This window comes from Eretmochelys imbricata, chromosome 7 (assembly GCF_965152235.1).
Source record: "Eretmochelys imbricata isolate rEreImb1 chromosome 7, rEreImb1.hap1, whole genome shotgun sequence".
Taxonomy (NCBI): domain Eukaryota; kingdom Metazoa; phylum Chordata; order Testudines; family Cheloniidae; genus Eretmochelys; species Eretmochelys imbricata.
The window spans coordinates 70,898,663-70,915,664 of NC_135578.1; the positions used below are offsets into that span (position 1 = coordinate 70,898,663).

Here is a 17,002-nt window from a genome sequence, read left to right on the forward strand (position 1 = left end):
TATGTATATTGTCTCTTTCCCTTTCTTTTTAATTCAGTCAAATATATTTTGCTACAACTTTGTAAATAATTATTTAGTGTCTTTTGAGCATTTGATAAACACACCATAAGCTTCACTAATGTCCTATTCCATTGTCGTCATAATAATGCTTAATATGTCCCTTATAATGGTCATGATGGCTGAAGTGGTAGTTTGTGGATTGCAGTTTTGGGGGATTTGAAATAATAAACAATAACAATGGTTTTCAGCCAAAGTTTGCTTACCAGACAGTGCTGTTCAGAATGGTGAATACCAATTATGGTAATTAACACACAGTTTTCCAGATCTTGTTGCTGCTGGCAGGGAGATGTTCTAGCCTTGCTTTTAATGCATTTTCCCTTTGGGAGCAAGGACATTAAGGAAGAAAAAAATAGAATGACCTTGCACGGTTAAGGATGTAGCATAACATTGCGGGGTAATCATGGTTTCTATTGTTGGAAAGACTTAGTGCAGGAAGGCACTTCATTAAATATTCATAAACCATTACAGTAAAACGACAACGACAAAAAAAGACTTTCAAACTAGTTCCAAAACTGGGAAAGTGCAAAATATCAACTCTTAGGGGGCAAATCCTGCTTCCTCCTCAAAAGCTGTAATGGGGTTCTGGTGTGAAAGGACTGGGAACAGGACACTGATGGGGAGGCAGAGCATTCCCGTGAGGAAACAGAAGTATATTCAGCAGTATTTCAGTCACTGAGCTGTAGTAATCTCCATGGAACTTTGCCTCAGCAGCTCACAATCTGTTGATAATGGGAAGGATTCCACACCCAGCCCAGAAACTTCTCTCCAGGACCCAGCTCAGCTGGTTAGACGGGGCGCTAGGCTGAGCATTTGGCCCCCTAAGTGCATATTGTTGCCCTGATCCTTCTCCCGTTGAAGTCAAAGGTAAAAGTCAAAGTGACTTCAATGGGAGTATGATAAAGCCTGTGCCATGCCAAAAGATGGATGATGAAGATCCACCCTCCTTCAAAAAATTAGAAGTGCTTACATGGCATCCCTGAGAAGTGTTCATTGGGGATACTTAGCAACTACTGAACCCTGTTAACTGACAATGGGGCAACCTCAAAAGGCTTAGATATTTGATTTTCACATGTCCCCCAAAAGTGTGCTTCTATAAATCTTTGAAGTCTTCTCCTTGCCTACCTCTTTGAGTGGATCCCAAAAATCTACCTCCCTCTTTCCTACCTCACGAGCTCTTCCTCTCTTCCCTCCCAGCTAATGCTCCCAGACTTAACTCCTCCTTCTCTAAACTGGGTCTGGTGACTCCAAATTTTATACCCAGATTATTTTCCCTCCTGTTCTCTGTAATAGTTGTGAAATGCGTAAGGTAGACACTGTTTGTGTAAGGATTATGAGTTTAATAAAGTCAAATGGCTGTGGTATTTCAGGCCACTGTTAAACATCTGCCGCCTGCTAATCTAGAGGTTGGTACATTTCATTCGTGGGTAAAGTGAACCCAATGCACAGATTCTTCCAGACATTCTATCCTCGCTCTTCCCTTTGGAAGAGGTTGCACTCTGGGTGTCCAGAACACAACTAGTGGTACTCAGCTGACTTTGCAAAGAGGCTGGCTTTAAAGGAGCTTGACCAATTACAGTGCAGGGGTGCCAACCCCCCCTTTTTAAAATTGGAGATTGGTAAATCAGGGTTGTATTGTTTATACTTAGAAAAGCACTTTGGGTTTCTGTTAATGAGAGGTACTATGTTAATGAAAAAAAATTACTATTGTAGGTAGACCCTCTATTTCATTTTGAACCAAGCATTCAAATGGATTACAAACTTGCATTTCACTCTAGCCTAACTTATCATATTTGCAGCTGTTGCAGGAAAATATGGATTAATAAATCTCAATCCTTCTGGTAGCCCACCTCCGTGCCAATTAAAGATTTCTTTAGAACAGCTTGATTATGAAAATCACAAAGAAGGTTAAAAACTCTGGATGTTTGCTTTCAAAATATTTTGCATTTGTAATGCAGTTTCTTGCTGCATCCTAAACTAAATGTTATCTAGTTGGAATTCGTGTTTCAAATTGCGGTTTGGGATGTTCCCCTAAATTCATTAAACATTCATATGGAAGGGTTGCTTTTACAGTCATTTAATGACATGCGAAATAGATGCTCAAGTTAAGCAACATGATATTCATAAAGCAACAGGGATTGCTGATAGTATGAAATGTAGAAACATTAGAATTCAGATTGTTCACATCCTTTATTTTTGTGTGTCCCTTCAGGAGAATATCCACAGCTAGGAACGGAAGGCTACCTAGCAATATGTGGAGTTGTATTGCCTGGGCAGATCCACATTGTAGGAGTCATGTGCCAGGCATGTGAGCTACAGAACATTTGGTATTAAATCTATTGGGAGAGGGGCTCAAGTACCCTGTGATCCACATGTTCCAGAAGTTACCCCACCTTATACTTCTCAATTTCTTAATGCTTAATGAAAATGTTCCGATAATGTCTCTGGAGAAGGGAGAATAAGTGTGGATTTGCAGCTGCAATACACTTGGAGAGCTCCATTTACCAGTAGATTACATGCATTTTTTCTTTATGCAAGTCTGCCCCTTTCCTCCCCCATAGACTAAACATCATTGACGAATTCTGTAATTGTATCAAACAAATCAGCAATCTTGTTTGTTAGGGAAGAATTATTATTTATAAACTCCTGCTACTTATGGCTTTCGATTCTATTACCCCCCAGGTGTTTGTTGAGCTTTCTCCTCTTAACACTGCTTCCAATATTTTGTTAGGGATATAGTCTGGATTTATATGATAGTAATGGCCAGGATTACTCTAATTTTCTTGTTTGAACAGTGTTACTACATTTATTATTTCCTGTTTCGTTCCCATTTCTCTGTCACTTTTCAAAAATAACCTCCGACAATACAGTCAGCTAATTCCTGGGTCTTGAACCTGGATCAGTTTGTGTATCTATATATATTTTCCAAGTGTTGTAATATTTGACTTGTTATTTATCAATAGTTATTTTTACCTCCTTCCTAGTTATTCAAACTTCTTTTGTGATTTTTTTTTGTTAAAGGCATATTTAAAGAACTCAGTAGTGCCGTTATTATTGAGTCACCAGTGATTTAAATTCCATCCTACTGCTTGTCTAGTACTACTACGTCTCCCATGATATAGTTGTAAAATCACCTTATTCTGCCCCCCTCCCCTAACCCTTAACATTCACTCATAAAGGGCCAGATTGTGTCTGTTCTTAATGCAGCTACTTTGGGGAGCCCTCTGCACTTATGTGGCCACATTAGGGGTCCCTCGATTTTAAGGAGTACAGATGCTCACCTGCTATTCCACCCTTGCCCAGGCAAGTGACAGAGACAGGTGGAGACATGCAAAGAGAATGCTCCACCTTTCTTATCCTCAGAAGAAAAAGCTTTTTGTTGTCTGTGTCTACATACCCTGCAAGACTTTTTATACTCAGAGATTTCCTTTAACTCTCACAATTTTGAATAGCCCTTTGTGAAGCAAACTGGCCAAATTCTTGCATTCACCTTGATCAGAGAAACTGTGGGTTGTCAACCTAATTAAAATGCCTTTTAGGAATTCCTGGCCTCTTTTAACACCTGTGGATTTTAAAACTTCCTGCTACTGCACCTTACTCAGTAGATCTCTTAATTCCCCATCACCTTCTTTCCTGATGTCCAGTACTCTTGTTTTGCTGCATTTTGTGGTCACATTCTTCACCATGCTTGGTTCAAGTGCTTGTGGTCACTGATTCCAAACCTTCCTATCATTCTCAATTCCTCACTATCAGGGATAAAAATGCCTTTTCTCAGTCTTGTCACTTTTTGCTGGAGTGTGTAATAAATTATTTATTGGACTATTCTGTAGAAATACAGAGTAATTTGTTGCACAGCAAGATAGTGACATTTAAAGCTCTTTCTTAATTTGTTGGAGGAAGGGAAACGAAATATGTTTTGGCCTATGAGATGATCAGAACCGTCAGAAAGTTCAACAGCAAATTTTCCACTTCCATTTAACCCCCTGAGTGTTTGGGACATACACTGTAGTTTTGGCAGAGCTGTCAAAATAGACACATCTGATTTAAACAAACTATCATGGGAATACTGGCAGTTAAATATTGACCACACTAGACCAGCAGTAATGAGAGAGATACTGTAAACGAGTTAGAAATTCCTGCTCTTATAGGGGGTATCTAAATATGGGGCTATTCAAGGGGGTTCCTGAGAAGAAACTAGGTTTCTGACTTTGGAACATCCCATGGAAGCAGTTTGCACCAACCTATCTAGTTAAAGAAGTAAAATCATAGGGTCAACTGATGCTCTTTGACGTACACTGTAAGACTATGTCTACACTACAAGCTAGGGATGTGATTCCCCTGCTTATGTACCCTCACAGTAGCTTGACGAGAACTAGCGTAAGTATAAATAGTATTGTAGCCATCATAGCATGGGCAGCTGCTGTGCTGAGCATGTACCCACGGGTTTCAGGTGGGTTTGTATCTGGCTTCCCCCTGCTCTCCCTTTCCGGCATTGTTGCCCCACACGAGTAGATGGTTGCAAATTGTACTCCCTGTTTCTGCAAGTGGTGAAGCTGACCCTTATTTCACCGTCCTTTGAATGGTGTAGTCATAAAGCAGCTCCTTGCTTTTTGTGTAACCCCATAATAATAAAAATGCTCAGCAGTTGTATAGCACTTGTCATCCAGAGATCTCAAAGCACTTTACAAAGGCTGGTACCATTATTCTAGTCTTACAGTTGGTGAAATCCAGGCACAGAGAGATTAAATGATTTGCTCAAAGTCACACAAGTGAGGTGGCAGAGCCATGAATAGAGTTAAGATTTCCCGACTCCCAGGCCAGTATTCTGCATATTAGACCATGCTGTGTCCTCAGATTTTAATAGCATATCTAGGAAAGGGGTGGAATATTACTCATGAGAAGCTGAAAGGATGGGTAATTGCCTATAACAGTTTATTTTTACCATGAAACTGTGAGTAATTGAAAATTTGCACAAAGGTTTATTTTTAAACTCTACCATTATTCATTAATTTATTTAGCCACATGTATCAAAGGACTTTTCAGAAAACTGGTCAAACAAGAAGCACAAATAGTCAACCAAGAGACAGTAAAAACCTAAAAATAAATAGCATAAATAAATCTTCAGCTGTGTTTTAAATCTACCCGAAGAGCCTGCCTCAAATAATTCTACCAAACTGGGCGACTAGCTTGATTGTTCAGGTTTATTGAGCATCCACAACTCATTGCAGCCAGAGGAAGCTGTGGTTGCTCAGCACTTGTGAAAATCAGGTTATAAGTGTGTATAGGAATGGTATCTGGGAAATGGAAAGAGAAGGGACATGGAAAGTATGGTCAATCTTAAGGAGCAATAAATACAGCAGTGAGTATAAATATACATAAATATGTGACAAGGGACATGAATACAAACAAATTCCTACAGACAAGATGATATTAAAATTCTCAAGACAAAAAAAATGTAAACCTGATTCTTAGCTTCAAAGGCAACCATTGTAATTGCACAAAACTGTTTAGAATCTTGTGAAAAGTGCTTATAAACTGTTATCTGACCCATCACAACTGGAGTCCTTGTGAGTTTTGCTCTTGACTTCAAGGAATGTGGAATCAGGCCACATGAGTCTTTTATTATTTTCTGGGTAAATTAGCATCATGATTATGGGCAAGCTGTAAATTTAATAATGAAGAAATAAATCTGTCAGCTGAAGAACACCAACAAAAAACCCCACTAACCTGCAGAGAGTGCCTGTTGAGGAATTTGCTAAATGGGCTGGTATTTTATCCAACCTTCTAGGGCACTTTGAAAGGATCGTGCTTCTCTTCATGTGTGGGGAGAACAGATGAATTGTGCCATCTTCTGCCCCAATCCACAGCAATTTTTCACACCAGTCCAGAGGGCAGGACTGAGCCCTAACTATCATTTATGGTTCACTTCAGACTCATGATCTTACAGGCCATTTGGACCTTCAATTTAATCTCATGTAAAATACAAGAAGGGACAGGAATAACTTTCTCGAATTAACACTTCATTCTTTTTGTAGATCAAATTGATTTATTCAGGTCAAAAATCAAAGGCAGTTTCCTTTTTGTATCTGGCAAAGAAACCATTAAAGTTTGAAACCTTTGGGAAAGCTGGCACCTTAAAAATCATACTTCTGTCTGAAAATGTTGTTACCAATGATAACAAAGCTCCCTACGACTGAAAGAGATAAGAACATAATACATTTACTCTAGTTTACCAGCATTTGTGCATTTGACAGCACTTTGCATATATTCAGTTTCATTGTCTTATCTCCCCCAGCCTTAGTCATTTTACCCTGTTGTTTGTAGAAAGAACAGGAGTACTTGTGGCACCTTAGAGACTAACAAATTTTTTTGAGAATAAGCTTTCGTGGGCTACAGCCCACTTCATCAGAATGCATAGAATGGAACATAATAGTAAGAAGATATATATATACACACAGAGAATTGAAAAGGTAGAGTAAGAGGCTAATTAATTAAGATGAGCTATTATCAGAAGGAGAATTTTCTCTTGCTGACAATGGCTCTTCTTAATTAATTAGCCTCTTACTCCATCTTTTCATGTTCTCAGTATGTATATATATTGACTTATTATATGTTCCAGTCTATGCATCCAATGAAGTGAGCTGTAGCCCACGAAAGCTTATGCTCAAATAAATTTGTTAGTCTCTAAAGTGCCACAAGTACTCCTGTTGTTTTTGCGGATTCAGACTAACATGTCTGCTACTCTGAAACCTGTTGTTTTGTGTGGATGTTTCACACAGCAAGCAGGGAGAGGAACATGTGTTTGTTTAGCCACAGAAAATGGCCAGGTGAATCAAGGGTGGATGTAATAACTAAAACTATATTTAACTCATTTTTTAAATTGACTAGATCTCAGGTTTCTGTCATCCATTTCTGATTTTGTTGAAGATGGTAGTATGTATGATTAAACCTAAGAAAGGGGATATTTTAGTTTTTATGTGCACTAAATGTTGGGCCTTTTCTATTAGGCTACAAAATAACTATGACAAAGAGATGCATTGTGACAGAAATTGTACCAGTTCTTCACCATGGACAGTTTATATTGAATCACTGTTACTCTTTTTACTATAATGGTTGTTTAATAATATCAGCTGTGACTTTCTAGGGGGCGTAAATGATTTAGGCATCCTGGAGTTAACTTGTATCATGTCCTATCTTGCACAATATTTTGTTTATTGCAAAAGAAATGGAAATATTGGTGATATAGAGCAACCCAAATTTGGAAAACATAGAGCCAACCAGGCTAACTTTAGGTAATTGTCACATAGCCTAAGAAAGCTGCCAACTGCACTACTTTTTAAAATCTACATGAAAAGGCAGATCCATTTCTCATATCTCTGGGATATTACCCAATGAACATTATGGATGAGCAAACTGGTTTGATAAAATAAGAATCAGACTGCACATTCATCCATCCCTGACATCATGCTGAAATGGAATTTATTTTGGGTTTTTAAATGTTCTGTTATTCATTTGTTAATGTTTACATATCTCTGCACTTTCTGGTTCCACTTGGAGCCAGATCAGAGAAGCGCTCACTGTATATTCAAAGCAAGACCAAGTATTTAATTAGAAGAAAGTCTGTTCTTGTTTTATTTCCATTTCCAAATTTATAGACTCTAGAGGTTCCTATGAGGATCAGTACTCAGATAGAGAACACCATACCCATAGTACCACTGGAATGCCAATTGCTTTCAGACTGTAAATGTAGACCCCAGGTAGGCCTGCGTCACAAATTGCAAATCGGGATGTAGACTTTCCCCAAAGGATGTTTGGATCCACCATTTCATATTTATTTCAATCCAAGTGTGTTTTTTTCTTTTGGGTTTGCTGGTTCCATCTGTTAATGAAAGGAGACACAGCCCTGCCAGGTCCTAAGGATCTTCTGAGATAGACCATCTTGCAGGGGCAATTCTAAAATCAGGCATGTGACTAAAGGATTCAATATTATAGCATTCCCTAATACTAAGGGTAGAGGTACCTCTATGATACTGCAATAACACTAAATACTTTCAAATGGTAAATGTCAATATTTTAACAGTGAGCACTGTCTTTGTGCTTTCCAATATGCACAGGTTATTTAATTCATTCTTTTTCTCCCAGTGACATTTTTACTTTAAAAAAAACGCCCATCCTCCTCCTTTTTCATCTCAGATATTGATAACATGCATAATGTATTCTGCTTTTAATGTATTAATTGCTTTTTATTCTCTGTACCACAGTATTCAAAGACAGACAGGCATCCTGGGCCTGTGATGGGAAAAGTTATGGAGTCTAGTTTTTCAGGCACTCAATCTTTCCCTGAAGCCTTGTCTCCTGACAGAGGAAGCCAGCCTATCAAGCAACATAGGTAAGGAAATGGCTCTCAGACCAGAAAATTGGCAGGCAGAGATGTCACTGGTTTAGCGATACATATACAAGATTATTGTTCTTTGTGATGGGGAGACACTCAAGACAGTATGTACTAACAGAGACCTGATCCAATCATTAAGCAGATGACCAAGCATTTCCTTAGCTTTAGAAATAAAAAGGCATTAAAGATGCTCACAGACTATATCTACCCTCTGTAAAGAGCCTAGAGGAACTATTAAGAGACACTATCAAAGCTGCAGACAGAGACTAGTGAATTAAACAATTGTATTCTGAGAAACCATTGAAAAACAAGATTCTTCCTCTCCTGCCCTATCTTAGTTCATGAAGTTAATGACTCATGCTCCCCTAGGCAGGCTCTGTTGCAAACTTTCAACCTTCTCAATGTTTCTTTAAACAAATAATACTCTAAATGAAAAATGATTGGTTTTGGTGTATATTCAGGAGTAGTAACAGCCAGCAGTGCTTTCGAAGACTAACATTCTTAAAGTTTGGATACATAATGCTTCCAAGAGTTGGGGTATGTGGGAGGAGTCAATTTTTAACATCGAAAGCGATTCCATTTTAGATCAGGTCATCCACTGGTTCTGTGGATGAAGGGAAAGCAGTGGATGTATTGTTTCTTGACTTTAGCAAAGCTCTTGACACGGTCTCCCACAGTATTCTTGTCAGCAAGTTAAAGAAGTATGGGCTGGATGAATGCACTATAAGGTGGGTAGAAAGTTGGCTAGATTGTCGGGCTCAACGGGTAGTGATCAATGGCTCCATGTCTAGTTGGCAGCTGATATCAAGTGGAGTGCCCCAAGGGTTGGTCCAAGGGCCGGTTTTGTTCAATATCTTCATAAATGATCTGGAGGATGGTGTGGATTGCACTCTCAGCAAATTTGCGGATGATACTAAACAAGGAGGAATGGTAGATACGGTGGCAGGTAGGGATAGGATACAGAGGGACCTAGACAAATTGGAGGATTGGGCCAAAAGAAATCTGATGAGGTTCAACAAGGATAAATGCAGGGTCCTGCACTTAGGACGGAAGAATCCAATGCACCGCTACAGACTAGGGACCGAATGGCTAGGCAGCAGTTCTGCGGAAAAGGACCTAGGGGTGACAGTAGACGAGAAGCTGGATATGAGTCAACAATGTGCCCTTGTTGCCAAGAAGGCCAATGGCATTTTGGGATGTATAAGTAGGGGCATAGCCAGCAGATCGAGGGATGTGATCGTTCCCCTCTATTCGACATTGGTGAGGCCTCATCTGGAGTACTGTGTCCAGTTTTGGGCCCCACACTACAAGAAGGATGTGGATAAATTGGAGAGAGTCCAGCGAAGGGCAACAAAAATGATTAGGGGTCTGGAACACATGACATATGAGGAGAGGCTGAGGGAACTGGGATTGTTTAGTCTGCAGAAGAGAAGAATGAGGGGGGATTTGATAGCTGCTTTCAGCTACCTGAGAGGTGGTTCCAAAGAGGATGGTTCTAGACTATTCTCAGTGGTAGAAGATGACAGGACAAGGAGTAATGGTCTCAAGTTGCAATGGGGGAGGTTTAGGTTGGATATTAGGAAAAACTTTTTCACTAGGAGGGTGGTGAAACACTGGAATGCGTTACCTAGGGAGGTGGTAGAATCTCCTTCCTTAGAAGTTTTTAAGGTCCGGCTTGACAAAGCCCTGGCTGGGATGATTTAATTGGGGATTGGTCCTGCTTTGAGCAGGGGGTTTGACTAGATGACCTCCTGAGGTCCCTTCCAACTCTGTTATTCTATGATTCTATGATCAATTTTTTTTTAATTTCTGGTTTTTCATATGACAAGTGTGTATGATGGGTTGAGATATTAGGGGTCAAATTCATACCTGTGTAAACAGCTTTATTTAGCATCACTGAAGTTGTGGTGATAACCTCTTGCACAAAGAATATGGATGATTTGATAAGGGGAACAACTAAAGATCTCAAAGACAATGGCAGAGAAAAATGAGGTCACAATGATGTCCATCATGCAAGTCTAGGAAGAAAAACGTAATGATAATGAATAAGGTCTATTCCTTAAGACAATTATACTTAATTAAGTCTTCCTTTGCCCTACTTTACTGTAACTGTTCTATTATTTGTTTGAATCCCAAAGGGACATTTCATTCTAGCCACTTAGATCAGCCACAGTTTCTCCTTTTTTATATTCTAATAGAATGGAAGGCTAAGAAAATCAATCAAAGTACAGTGTTCAGCCAATAAGGTACCATTGGGTACCATTACATTTGCCTTAGTTAAGCCTTTTAACTTGGCAAAAAATGCCAACTCTCATGTAAAATTCACTCCCTAGAGCCCCAATTTCACAAAGTGTTTATGCACATTCTCTAAGTGCTTTGCTGAATAGAGATGGACTACTAAATTTGATGCCTAGAACATTTTCCATTAAAAGTTTTTAATATTTTAGTTAAATGGAAAAGATATGTTATAACCCTTTAAAAGGAAAATATTTCAAATGAAAGAAATGTCCATATTTATGATCTCTCTCTCTATGTATAAAATCATGTTATAGAGTTTCATCGGGAAATGTCTCCTGAATCTTAATTACATAACATATCATGAAATAATAAAAGCCCCAAATATTTTTAAACCTCCCAAAGATTACCCTAATATACAAATGCTGTTTAAAATAAAAATCTAATAAGAACTTCCAAACACATTCATTTTTCTTCTACAAGGAAGTCACTATATAAGCCACATTTAGTTAAACTCTTCTAGAGTAGAAGAATTCCTATAAATTTGACAATAGAGTATCCAGTCCAATATTCTGCACTGCTAATGCTGCCTTCTTTGCTGAAAGAAAAACAGGATCAAGTGCCTTATTTATAGGGTGCCAGCAATAAATTATATTAATATTACTTGCGTCAAAGATGCGTTTGCACTGATTGATGAGCTTGCCTTGATTTATAAATAATTTCTTTCGTAATTTTATAATTTGCAATTTAATATATCAAGCCTTTGTTGTATAAAACATGCAATAGACTTCAAAATGTCAGTGATTTATAAGCCTATCATTGATTTATGCATCATGCAACTGCTTCATAAGTTACTCTGTGTCACTGGTTTACAAGTACTGCACCACTGATTGATTAGTCATCTGTCTTTTTTTTTTTTTTTTTTAGTTTGGGCCCTTTCTTTATAAGCCTTACGTTACAGATTTCAAACTAGTTATAATTAACTTTTGTTTCTATATTGTACATATGACCAATTTAGGAAAGTAATTTGAATTATTAGTGCTAAATTTTGCCCTAAATATTACTTGTGTCAAGCAGTTGAGGTCCCTGGGCCAAACTGAGCAGTGACATAGAACTCAAGTTAGCAGATCACTTAAGCATATGATGAACTTTACATACCAGCTGCTGGTAGATGAAAGCCAAGATTTTAGTCCAGGAGGTGCAGCCCAAGGGGAGATGGACCAAAGGTGAGTTTACCCCAACTATGTGCTCTTGGGACTTTAGGCTGCTCTGGTGTTGAAATGCCCCCCAGAGTAAATTAGAGCAGCCTAATTTACAGCAGCTTCTCTGGGCCTGCCTATGGGCTTCTCCACACTCTTCAACAACAACTACTGTTGCTCAAGATCTAGTTTATATAGATGGAACAAATGACCACTTTGCAACTCATGAGTCTAGAGTCTGATCCACTTACTCTTGTTGAGCAGCAGCTTGCTCTGCAATTAATTCTACTGATTTCAATTAATTGATTTAATTGGTATTGACTGAAGAGTATACTACTGCTAAATGCAAATTAGGAAGTCAGAAATCCACCGTAAAGTAATTATATTTTCCTATGAAGATGGCAAAATAGTACCCTACTTTAATGTCTAAACTTGCCTGTGTTCTGGCATTTTTATTTATTTATTCTTATTAGAGCTGGAAAAAAATTCTGGAAAAAGTAAGCTCTTTGTAGGTTCAGTAAACATTTCATATATCTGACCAGCCGAAACTAGGATGGCAACGTCACTTATCTGATACCTTTAGCCTCTAGGGGGTTGTGCATGTGTGTAGTGTATGGGTCATGAGCCAAATCTTAGTTATCATATTCAAATAGCATATGAGTCCCAGGGCTAGACAGCTGGACCTCTTGGATATAGGTTGGGTGCTGTAAAGGAACTGCAGCGTATGCAAGAGGATGAGAAAAATGCATGGCCAGTTCTGGAAAAGTGGCCAGATTGCATTCCCTTTCCATCACTCATATTGAGAATCTGGCTCATGATGTTAGACATAACAGTTCAAGAAATAAATGCTAGGGGAAAACTTCATCACCCATGCTTGGATTAGACACAGTCCTGAAATTCTTCTGGTGCCCAGATACCACCTCTAGCACAGTGGCTCCTCAACCTTTCCAGACTACTGTACCTCTTTCAGGAGTCTGATTTGGCTTGTGTACCCCCAAGTTTCACCTCACTTGAAAACTACTTGCTTACAAAATCAAACATAAAAATACAAAAGTGTAACAGCACACTATGACTGAAAACTTGCTTACTTTCTCATTTTTACCATATAATTATAAAATAAATCAATTGGAAAATAAATATTGTACTTACATTTCAGTGTATAGCATGTAGAGCAGTATAAACAAGTCATTGTCCATATGCAATTTTAGTTTGTACTGACTTCGCTAGTGCTTTTTATGTAGCCTGTTGTAAAACTAGGAAAATAGTTAGATGAATTGATGTACCTACCCCCTGGAAGACCTCTGTGTACCACTGGGGCTATACATACTCCTGATTGAGAACCTCTGCTCTAGCAAAAACACAGGAGGAAAAACTGTTCAGATGCTTAAAATTTACCTCACTACAAATATTGTAAAAAAAGAAAAGAAAGGAAAAAAACCCTGCTAAATACACATGAGCTTTTTGTTATAGTAATGTATCTGATTTTTCTATACCATGGCTCCTTGATATACTAAATGTCATTATAATCACACTGTTCTTTTCATAACATTCACAATTTTGTTCAGGTCCCAAGGATGCTGTTAATATTCTCTTAGTGGCAAATATTATAAAGAGTGTTGTTGTTATTTGATTTTTGTGGCAAGCCCATTTCAATATATACAAAACCCAATCTGTCTCTGAATTAGAACTAGCAAGACATACAAATGCAAAACCAAGAGTTTTAAATTTTCATGTTTACCAACAGACTGAAATATGTTTTCAATGTGGATCAAAGGGAAATCAGATCACAGCTCATATTATATTTACTTAATCTGCTGTATGCCTGTATGAAGATTTATCCAAGTCTCTTCTTTGGGGGAACCGTGTATAGCATAGACTAGTCTGGAGGCTGATTCACTCTGTGTCATCATTCATAAACAGTCTGACAAAGGTCTTGTTGTACAATATTACATCATCACACAATATTTATTCTGACAGACACTCATGTTAGTAGATATAGCAGATCCTTAATTATTAAAATACTGAAAACTGATCTGAAGTGCATCCCATTGATCAGAATAAATGTTAGCAGCAGATTGTCTAAATGTACTAAGGCTAAAAATTTGGCTGGCTCTTAAGATATATAATGTCTGGCAACTAACTGTCATTGGGGTATATGTTTGCTCCTGCTGTCAACAGGGCAAGAAACAGACATTTCAGTGTTAGACAGCAGAATATGTATGTTTTTGTCAGTACACAACATAGTATATACATCCTGTAGCAATACTACTGGGCTATCAACTATGTAAAATAAATAAATATGCATAGCACCATCCAGCAAATTATGTGAAAATATACAATTTTCGCAACTTGTCTTCTGAAAATAGACATATCAGGCTTACAACTGTGTGGGCTTCTCATTTTTGCAACTTTCGTGCAGTGCTATTTAAATCTTTACCTTTTTTTCCTAATTAACATTCCCTATCCCTTTAGTGGTATAGGAAATACTGTTTTTATATTGTAGGAATGCCAGTTACTTGCCAAACAGCAATTGTTAAAGTTTTATTTTGAACTGGTCAAAAGTGATAAGCAGTTTTTGCAAAAAAAAAAAATAATAATAATAATAATAATTTTCATTCTGATTGTTTTAAAATGAGCATTTTTTGTTTATTTGAAATTGTTCACAGAAGTTTTTAGAGAGAATTTTCAGGGTTTTGTTGTCTTGTCCCATTTGCTCTCTCTCTGTTTTTTGTTTTTTCTCTTTCCCCACTTTCTTTTTTCTATTTTGTCATGGGGAAAGGGGAAAAAATGAAAACTGAAAAAACAAAAATATTTCTTTTTCAGGTTCAGGAATAAAAAACATGTTTTCAATAAAAGACCAATGTTCAGCGACCAAAAATTTACTTTTCTTTTTGCAAATTCCCAAACAAGAGCAAACAAAGGCTTCTAAATGCAGTGGGCTCCATTTCAGGCTTCTGTCTGTGCAGTTCTTCTTGCAGGTTTGGCACTAAAGAGTTTCACAAACCTCTTACAGGCAGTAACTCTGCTCTGTCCTGTAGTACTCTCCTGTTGAGCTGCCGCTCTGGGTCTTACCCATGGAAGGCCAAAGAAACCAAGCAGAGAAGGCAGCCCTCATACCAAAGAGCATAAGTAACTGGTCTCTGACTTCATCAGGAGTGTTGGAGCAGAAGATTCATCCTTCTCTTACCTACCTCACTCAGAGCTACTACTCAGGGCATAGGGACTAGAGAAAGGGGGCTAGAAGGAAAAGAATAAAGGCTGGAAGTGGAGGGAAAAGTTGCTGGGGAAACTAGAGCAGGGAAGGAAAATATGAGGTGGAGGAAAGGTGAGAGAAGACCAGCAGTATGCAAAGACAAGTAACGAGCACTGGTAGACCCAGGAAATGAAAATAGATCCTGTGGCTCAGAGAGAGAAAATGGGGGATCAGGAGAAAAGAAAAAGATATTGAGGCTAAGGGATGCAGGGGAGGCAAAAAGGAAATGGGGGCCAAGGAGAAGGACTGAGGGAAAGGGAAGCATGGCAATGATACTGTTAAAAACGGGAATGGGAAATAGGGCTGAGGAGACAGAAGAAAATGGCACAGAATATTAATAAGCTGAATAAACAATAGTCCAAAAAAGGGAAATGAAGTGAAGGAGAGCAAAGTATTACTGAGAGATGGAAGGCGAGAAAGAGGGGAGGAAAGAAATGAGGACAGTAAACCAGGACACCCTTCTCTTTACACACTCACACACATTTAAGAACAAAATGTTGTTTGTGCAGCTACATTTTGTTTGTGATGTGACAAAGAGAGTGAAGAGATGGGATTCCTGGGATGTACAGGGACAAAAGGAGGGACAGTCATGATCGTATATTAGGGGAATCAGAAGAACTAGAGCCAGATTGTGTGTCTGTACACCTAGTGTTTCCACTCAGGAAAAAAAAAAATGCAGAGGGACACTTGTCTTGTTCCATTAAACAGTGTCTGAATTCAATCCTGGAAGTGTATGAAGTATCCCTGTCTTCCAGATTTTCTATCAGTTTATAAAGCACTTTAGGATCCATTACACCGGTTGTGATTCTTTTCTACACAGCTGTAATCAGGTGATCTGCTGAAAAAATCAGGATGGTGGAAGTTCTAATGCCTTCCTATGGATCTCTGCAGTCAGATTAATGTTGCTGCTTCTGAGCCAGTATATACCAGATGAATAGTTGGCAGTTTATGCCTGAATCGCTTTCGAGGTGCTTAACTGCCTATTGCAATAAAGTACCCTTTGATTTTTATCTCAAGTTTTCTCACTTAAATTGTGTCCCTCCTGTTAATGCTTTCCATGTTTCAGTAAACAAAGGTACTTCTCAATGTGCTCATCCATCATGAGATGTATAATCAGTTTTGTTTGGTAACAAACTAAAACAAAAAAGAGCAAGATGGTTCCCAGAATTATTGTAAATTCAATGCAGTGCAATTTTCCACCTTACACACAAGTTTAACTCTTCTGGGAGCTGTGCATGTGTACTGACAAGGCAATACGCCACTTGCTGAGTAGGGTTTGGTTCTATTCAGTTGTTTAACCTGAAGAAAAATTCCACACAAAACAACTTGCAAATATGCATTGATAATTCATCATTAAGGTTAGAGATGGTTGAACTATTTCTTCTAAGACATTCATTGATCAGGGCTGTATCTCTTTCTGACTTGTGAATTGTTCATAACCCAGGCATTATTTATATGGATTTGTTTATTAATCATAATTGACTAATAGTTTTTTTTTACTGACCTATTAGGTGCATCTTTGAATATTTTGCAATCAGTCTTGTTATTGTTCACCTAAGTCCCCTCAGCATGTTTTCCCCCCTCTGATTGGATGATATAAACTTTATAAATAGGAACAGTGCCTAAAGAAATCTGACTGTCTTAGGGAGAAGAGCACTTTATAGGAGAAAGATAGCAGGAGATAGAGTCTTAGAAAAGTTTCCTGATGTATTTTGGACCAGATGGAATATTCTATCTAGCTACATACATTCAGTCCAGATATTAAAATAGTTTGATTCCCTCCTGTTTGAGGGAAAGACAAAAGACATATAGGTCTGATTTATTATCAGCTCTCTAGCAGATTTTACATTTAAATTTGTCTTGCCA

At 38.2% G+C, this 17,002-nt stretch overlaps 1 protein-coding gene across 3 annotated transcripts in view; it reads left to right on the forward strand.

Moving 5' to 3' along the window:
• Positions 1 to 17,002, forward strand: part of NRG3 (neuregulin 3) — an 877,678-nt gene that overhangs the window by 841,296 nt on the left and 19,380 nt on the right. For all 3 annotated transcript variants that reach the window (XM_077822029.1, XM_077822030.1, XM_077822031.1), the window contains exon 7: positions 8,319 to 8,446. In XM_077822029.1, the coding sequence (XP_077678155.1) occupies positions 8,319 to 8,446 (128 nt within the window). The remainder of the gene's footprint in view (positions 1 to 8,318; positions 8,447 to 17,002) is intronic.